Source organism: Dermochelys coriacea, chromosome 5 (genome assembly GCF_009764565.3).
Source record: "Dermochelys coriacea isolate rDerCor1 chromosome 5, rDerCor1.pri.v4, whole genome shotgun sequence".
Taxonomy (NCBI): Eukaryota; Metazoa; Chordata; order Testudines; family Dermochelyidae; genus Dermochelys; species Dermochelys coriacea.
In genome coordinates, this window is record NC_050072.1 from 130,284,425 (window position 1) to 130,293,024 (window position 8,600).

The window sequence follows — 8,600 nt, forward strand, 5'->3', positions numbered from 1 at the left end:
AAAATTCTTCTTTTAAGAACCTGATTGCTTTTTCATTGTTCTTAAGATTCAAGGGTTTGGGTCTGTGTTCACCTATGCAAATTGGTGAGGATTTTTATCAAGCCTTCCCCGGAAAGGGGCTTGAGGGGATTTTTGGGGGAAAGACGTTTCCAAGCGGGCTCTTTCCCAGTTATATATTTGTTAGACGCTTGGTAGTGGCAGCAATAAAGTCCAGGGGCAAAAGGTAAAATAGTTTGCACCTTGGAGAAGTTTTAACCTAAGCTGGTAAAAATAAGCTTAGGGGGTTTTTCATGCAGGTCCCCACATCTGTACCCTAGAGTTCAGAGTGGGGAAGGAACCTTGACACAGCTATACCAATGGAGGCAGTATATCCTGGGGTTTTGGTCATGAGGGAGAGCTGTTAAAAACTATTTAGAAAAATGAGCATATACTACTTCCATCAGACTTCTAATATTTCACCGGATTGGCAGATTTCTACTTTATGAGAAGACTAATTTATGGTTAGGATCATGCTGAACTGTCAGCCTTTATGACATGGATTTAATTGACTGCTCTCTCACACTTTGAAATACAATATTTTTCTGGAGGGCATATAACAAGCATGGTTTTATAACTTTTCTAATACTCTGATTTTTACATTGCTTTAATACAGTATCATCACTTCTTGGCAGCAGTTCATTTTGAGAGTGTGCAATTTTGTGCACTGTCCAGTTACCCTTTACTAATGTTAGAGAGCTCTCACTAAGACATAAATAATCCTTTTCTGTTCTGTACCATCCAGCAAAGAGAGGAAAACTAGTGCTGAGAAAATTGTAGTCAGCTCTTCCTATAGAACGGTTCTGCAGAAAGATGGGGCCTGTGCATCAGAAAGTGCACAGTGCAAAAGATGCATACTTTTTTGTAAAGTTGTCAACATAACTGTTTTATGAAGTCTCTACATAGAAAAAATATTGAAAGTAAACATCTGGATATCTATCTACATACACAGATGACTCCCATCACCATAGTGTCAGGCACCTTTATTGTGGTGTTCAGCTGCTGCGGTGACGGATGCTTAAGAGGCTGTACAGACGAGGACAAGGATATATAAGGCAATAGGGAAACCTTTTTTAGTTACATTATTGCCATTGAATAATATATATGACAGTCTTCTAAATAAAGATCATATAAGAGGAGCCTTTATAATAAAACAATGTTAGATGAAGATATGAAAAGTTCTATATAACAGGTATTTTTTCATTTTGGGGTGGAGGTGGAGGGGGAAGAGTCCTGAAAATGTACTGGTCTGTTACTAGATGGAATTATCAATAATAATGCAGAAGAGACAGAAGTGTTCAATACATATTTCAGTTCTGTATTTGGGAAAAAAACCGATGACAATCTCATTGCATGGTGATAACACTTTTCTATTCCACTAGTATCTCTGAAGGATGTTAAACAGAAGCTGCTAAGGTTCAACATTTTTAAAATCAGCAGGTTCAGATAACTTGCATCCCAGAGTTTTAAAAGAGCTGGCTGAGATGCTCGCTGGACCGTTAATGTTTGTTTTCAATAAGTTTTGAAGCAATGGGGAAGTTCCAGAAGAAGTGTTCTGCCAGTTTTTAAAAAAGGTAAATGGGATGACCTGAATAATTATAGGCCTGTCAGCCTAGCATTGATCCCGAGCAAGATAATGGGATGGCTGATACAAGAGACTTGATTAATCAAGAATTGAAGGAGGATAATGTAATTAATGCAAATCAACATGGGATTTATGGAAAAAAGACCCCGTCAAACTAACTTTGATATTTCTTTGTTTGATGAGATTACAGGGTTGGTTGGTTGGTTAATGTTGACTTCTGTTACTAAGACTTTTGTAAGGCATTTGACTTGGACCGCATGATAGTTTGATTAAAAAAGAGTAGAGTGATACTAAATGGATTAAAAACTGGCTAACTGATAGGTCTCAAATGCAACTGTAAATAGGGAATCCTCATTGAGCAGGTGTGTTTTCAGGGGGGTCCTGCAGGGATAAGTTCTTGACTCTATGCTATTTAACATTTTTAGCAGTGACCTGGAAAATAAACATAAAATCATCACTGATAAAGTTTGCAGCTGACACACAACTTGGTAAGCTGGATGCAAGCAAACAATATGTGTTTTAATACAACTAACTGTAAATGTATACATCAAGGAATAAAGAATCTGGACCACACTTATGGAATGGAGGACACTGAAAAAGATTTGGGGGTCATGGTGGATAATCAGAGAACATGAGCTCCCAATGTGATGCTGTGGCCAAAAGAGCTAATGTGATACTTGGATGTATAAACAGGATCTCAAATAGCAGTAAAGAGGTTATTTTACTTCTGTACAGTACAGACAGGTTTATGTGCGAATCCGCTTAACGTGCGGTAATGCCATGTCTCCCAGTGCTACCTACCCACATGCGAGACTCATTAGTACAGGAACTTGCTATGCAGAGCTACAGATTTGCTCACTAACTCAGTGACATAGAAATCGACAGGAAGTGCAGAGCGGAAACATGTTGTGTACATCTTTACCAATATTGGTAAAGACGTATCACAAACGCTTAATCATGGTCACTCTAGAGAGATATATAATATATAGTAGTTTAGAAAATTTTAATGGTAGGCCTAATATAATGGCAGAGGGCAAGCATCAGTGTTCCTACACTGTAGAAGAAAAGCTAGCTGCAATAGATCGAGTAAATAGGAGAGAAACCCAGGCCAAAGTTTCAAAAGATATTGGGATTGCCAAATCTACTCTCCAAGGATGGCTAAAAAACGAATCTAAACTGAATAGCTTTATACAAAATATCGATTCTGCCACGGTACTTAAGCGAGAACATGTGCGCTATTCAGCAAAAGCCACAATAGACAAAGCCATGCATATGTGGTTTGCTCAGGAAAGGCTGAAAGGAATGCCGCTAAGTGGGCCAATTCTTCAAGCCCAAGCGACAGAATTTGGAAATTTAACGGCGGGGGTGTGAATCATTCCACGCCAGCAAGAGGTTTATAAGTAGTTTTAAAAAGCGTCACGGCATAGTGCAGGTATTGATTTCTGGAGAAAGCCGATCAGCCGATGAATTGGCTGCAAACGCGTTTCCTGCCGAGTTTAAAATCTATTTTACAAAATGAAGACTACCACGAAGAACAACTTTATAATTGTGATGAAACAGCTTTATTTGCAAAACTGCTACCTGTTAAGACTTTAGCCTTTAATTACGATACACAGAAAACAGCTGGATTTAAAAAGATAAAAGATCGTGTGACTCTTCTTTTTTTGTAGTAATAAGACGGACAGCCATAAGCTTGCCCCTCTTTTCATTGGCCACTTTCATAACCCTCGCTGCTTTAATCACCTCAATAGAACCAAACTGCCAGTAATATATGCTAACAGCAAAAATGCTTGGATGACGACACATTTTCGACAACTGGTTCCACAACAGCTTTGTTCCAGCTGTTCGTAAGCATCTGCGGTCGAAGAAACTCGAAGCCAAAGCACTTTTGCTACTTGACAATAGTCCAGCCCATCCTCCAGCTGAATCACTGGTATCAAGGGATGGAAAAATTCGAGTGCTATACCTACCATTCAACACAACATCAAAAATTCAACCTTTAGATCAGGGTATTATTCAGAATATTAAAAACAGTTATCAACGGGAGTTGATTTTGGTGATAGCGTCATGCATGTCTTCAGGCATTTCCAAATTCCCGAAACAGTTAAACATGAAGGAAATTATTTATTTAGTTAAAAAAGTCTGGGACAGAGTAAAACAAAAGTCCATTGAAAACTGCTGGATGAAGGCTCTCGGTGATGCCTTTTCTGTTAAAGACGGCTCAGACTTGGAAAACTCCAGCAGTGGCACTGATTCAGAGCCAGACTTTGAGGGATTTTCGGAAGAAGACATCCTACAAACACGCACGCAGACAAAAGAGGATAAAGGTAAACTCCTCTTTCAAATGATAAGATTTTAGTTTTGATACATCACCGGAAATCCTTACCGAGTGGCTGGAGATGGATGAAGATTGCCAGACTTCAGAATTTCTGTCCTAGGAAGAAATATATTAACGAGCTGCGAGGCTGTTGGACCACAAAAGTGATGGCAATGACAACGACAAGGATGTTGTTGAAAAGGTCAAAATTTCGCTCACAGAAGCCCTTAGTGTTGTAGAAACTGTTTTAAGATTTATAGAGGAGCAAAATGCAGAAAATATCAAAATCATTGATCTGTGGCGAATGACAGACTTCATAAGTAAGAAAAAAAAATGCGAGCCAGAAAGAGCAGAAAATAACGGCTTTTTTTCCTAAGTGAATCATAGACACTTTTTAGAGCCAAGAACTACTGTATATATCATTGTGGACTCTTGGTACATGTACTATATATAGTCTGTGCTAATAATTTTTGAAATTGATTCTTGTTGATTTGATTCTAACGGGAAGTCTTTCTTTCATGACATGTCTTACACATTTTTAGCTTAAACTGGTACGTGTGTGTATATATAGGTATCTTAAGATATTTCAGCATGGACCTCTTAACCCATGGTCCGTTAACACGCAGTCATGATGGCTTGACTCCTAACATCCGTGCGTAAATGGGTCTGTACTGTATTTGGCACTGGTACAACTGCTGCTGGAATACTATTTCTAGTTCTGGTGCCCGCAATTCAAGAAGGATGTTAATAAATTGGAGAGGGTTCAGAGAAGAGCCACAAGAATGATTAAAGAATTGGAAAACATGCCTTATAGGGATAGACTCAAGGAGCTCCATCTATTCAGATTAACAAAGAGAAGGTTATGTGGTGACTTGAGTACAGTCTAAGTAGCTACAGGGGGAACAGATATGTAATAATGGTCTCTTCAGTACAACAGAGACAGGTATAACATGATCCAGTGGCTGGAAGCTGAAGCTAGACCAATTCAGACAGTAAGTAAAGTGTAAATTTTTGACAGTGATGGTAATTAACCATTGGAACAGTTTACCAAAGGTCATGGTGGACTCTCCATCACTGACCATTTTTAAATCACCACTGGATGTTTTTCTAAAGGTTATGCTCTGAGTTTACAGTTGGAGGGGGGATGTTGTATAACTTGTGTTATACAAGGAGGTCGTACCAGATGGCTACAATCATCTGTTCGACCTTGGAATCTATAATACATGAACATTAACTTTTTTTTTTTTTTTAACAGGAATTCAGCAGCAATGGGTCATGGCTGTTTCTGCTATGCACTGATATGTTCTATTCCAGTCACAGTCTACATAATTTTGGTAACAGGTCTACGGTACCACTTGTTCATATGGAGTGTGTTCTCACCTAAACTTCTTTATGAAGGAATGCGTGTGTTCATCACAGCTGCTGTTTGCATGTTCTTTACAACCATGGATCAGAACCGGTCTCAGAAAATCCATGACTGAAAGTGAATGTATCGTTCCAAAGTCTGTCATTACAGTACTAGCTGGTTAGACTGGCGTCATATAATGAAAATAATGGTTTTAAATTATCCTGTGAAATGTAATTATTTTTGTTTGTTGGAAAACATGTTATACAAGGCTTGTTTTATTTAAATGGGTTTATGTTTCAAAATGTTTAATCTGGGTAAACCCGCCTTTTCATCATTAGTTACAGCTCCCTTATTCTGTATCAGTTATTTCAGAACTCAGATCTTTCCCATCTTCACCAGTGCAGCCATTGCCATCTGATGTAATGAGGCTTCCAATATTAAGAACTTCCTTAGTAATGAAATCTTATTGGTGTTTTGTCATTGTTACTCATGGACTTGCAACTCATTGCTTTCAATGTTAAAGGCCTGATCCAGCCCCCATTCTGGTCAATGGGAAATGTATCAGGCCTTAAATGAGGACGCGCTTGACTGTCCTCATTCAACTAGGTGAAAACTGTGCTCATTAAGTTTAGATTTCTTCAGTTATTCTAAAATTGCTGGTTTTGGGCATAGTCTTTATATAGCTACTTTTAGCTAGATAAAATATTAAAGGTAATTCATTAAAACCACAGTCCCAAAAGCCATTATAAACTGGAATAACATTCTTTTGAAATAACCTTGTGGATTTTAGTCATAAGATTAAGGTGGGTCTCTAAATTGAAAAATATTATTTTTCTATTGTGTGGAGCAAATAATGGTCAAATCTTACTTGTTTATGTATATTTGAGGTTGTTAATGAGAAGGTGTCAGGATTCCTTTCCCACTCTGAACTCTAGGGTACAGATGTGGGGACCCGCATGAAAGACCCCCTAAGCTTATTCTTACCAGCTTAGGTTAAAAACTTCCCCAAGGTACAAACTTTTCTTGTCCTTGAACAGTATACTGCCACCACCAAGCGTTTTAAACAAAGAATAGGGAAAGAGACCACTTGGAGACATCTTTCCCCAAAATATCCCCCCACCCAAGCCCTACATATACCCCCTTTCCTGGGGAGGCTTGAGAATAATATCCTAACCAATTGGTTACAAAATCATCAAAGATCCAAACCCCTGGATCTTGGAACAATGGAAAAATCAGTCAGGTTCTTAAGAGAAGAATTTTATTGAAAAAAAAAAAAAAGTAAAAATCATCTCTGTAAAATCAGGATGGAAAACACTTTACAGGGTATTCAGATTCAAACACAGAGGATCCCCCTCTGGACAAAACCTTAAAGTTACAGAAAACAGGAATAAACCTCCCTCTTAACACAAGGAAGATAAACTAATCTTTTATGTGAATCTGCCTTGCCTGGCTTACCTATACTGGTTGCAATATTGGAGACTTGGATTAGGATGGTTTGGAGAAGATCATAGAATATCAGGGTTGGAAGGGACCTCAGAAGGTCATCTAGTCCAACCCCCTGCTCAAACCAATCCCCAACTAAATCATCCCAGCCAGGGCTTTGTCAAGCCTGACCTTAAAAACTTCTAAGGAAGGAGGTTCCACCACCTCCCTAGGTAACACATTCCAGTGCTTCACCACCCTCCTAGTGAAAAAGTTTTTCCTAATATCCAACCTAAACCTCCCCCACTGCAACTTGAGACCATTACTCCTTGTTCTGTCATCTGCTACCACTGAGAACAGTCTAGATCCATCCTCTTTGGAACCCCCTTTCAGGTAGTTGAAAGCAGCTATCAAATCCCCCCTCATTCTTCTCTTCCGCAGACTAAACAATCCCAGTTCCCTCAGCCTCTCCTCATAAGTCATGTGTTCCAGTCCCCTAATCACTTTTGTTGACCTCCGCTGGACGTTTTCCAATTTTTCCACATCCTTCTTGTAGTGTGGGGCCCAAAACTGGACATAATACTCCAGATGACTATTACTGAGTAATACTCCAGATGCCTCAGCAATGTCGAATAGAGGGAACAATCACATCCCTCGATCTGCTGGCAATGTCCCTACTTATACATCCCAAAATGCCATTGGCCTTCTTGGCAACAACGGCACATTGTTGACTCGGTGTGGATGATTTCTGTCTGGCCTCTCTGTCCCAAGAGAGATCAACCACGTAAACAAAGAGCACAAACATGACCCTCCCCTCCTCCCCCCATAAGATTTGAAAGTATCTTGTCCCCTTATTGGTTCTTTGGGTCAGGTGCCAGCCAGGTTAGCTGAGCTTCTTAACCCTTTACAGGTAACAGGATGTTGCCTCTGGCCAGGAGGGATTTTATAGCACTGTATACAGAAAGGTGGTTACCCTTCCCTTTATATTTATGACAGAAGGTTACTAGGTAAAGGTAATATGTAATGCCAAGCCTACATAGATAGATAGATTATTTTGAGAGCTGAAACCTGACAAATCACTGTGATATTAAATATTTTCAATTCTATTAAAACGTATAATTCTATAAACATGAATTCATTAAAATTGCAGGTTTGTGTAAATGTGTATGCCAGTGCCTAACAGACTTTTATAAAATGAGAAATATTTATCTTACATTCTGTAAATATATGGTATTAACTTTGCAGTGACCATAATGTGTAATGACAGTTTCCTTCCTTTCGGATTGTCATTGCAAGATAATACAAGATTTCTTGGTGAAACTTACAAGATCTTATATTCTTTAACTGATATTTGTGTTTCCCCTACACATATTTCACCTTTTCATCAAAATAGTGGATGGGTTATATATAGTAATTCAGTGTCAGTTTTTCTAGCAGTTTTCTTAATGTTTGCATTTTTCCTATAAATGCAGTATTCTCTCCCATAGAGGAATGCCATGATTAAGTGTGTGAGACTTCTGTATTCCTTTCTCCTGAGCTTCATGCAATGAATAAGAAGCATTAAGGGCTGACAAAGTAATGAATCTTTTACAGAGTCTGAATGCTCAGTTCTAGAACGTGTTGTTGCTTATTACTAAGCATGTATAATAAGATTTTAACCTGTTTGATTTTCACACATTATGAAAGCATTAGAGCTTTGAGCATTGTAAGGGCTAATACAGGGGCGGGCAAACTTTTTGGTCTGAGGACCACATCAGGTATCCAAAATTGTATGGAGGGCCTGTTAGGGGAGGCTGTGCCTCCCAAAACAGCCAGGCGTGGCCCAGCCCCCGACCCTGACCCCTATCCAACCTCCCATGCTTCTTGGTCCCTGATGGGCCCCCCCCAGGACT

The 8,600-nt window shown here is 39.1% G+C and overlaps 1 protein-coding gene and 1 long non-coding RNA gene across 2 annotated transcripts in view; one reads left to right on the plus strand and one right to left on the minus strand.

The window, feature by feature from the left end:
• Window positions 1-6,549, plus strand: part of PIGG (phosphatidylinositol glycan anchor biosynthesis class G) — a 115,390-nt gene extending 108,841 nt beyond the window's left edge. The window contains exon 7 of the mRNA XM_038402987.2: window positions 5,194-6,549. Within this exon, the coding sequence (XP_038258915.2) occupies window positions 5,194-5,419 (226 nt within the window). The 3' untranslated portion in view covers window positions 5,420-6,549. The remainder of the gene's footprint in view (window positions 1-5,193) is intronic.
• On the minus strand, window positions 3,839-4,063 carry LOC122460125. Its single transcript, XR_006281214.1, has 2 exons — window positions 4,008-4,063; window positions 3,839-3,914 (listed from the first exon to the last, which is right to left on the minus strand). It is a non-coding gene; the product is annotated as an uncharacterized LOC122460125 (long non-coding RNA).
• Window positions 6,550-8,600: the final 2,051 nt, after the last annotated feature.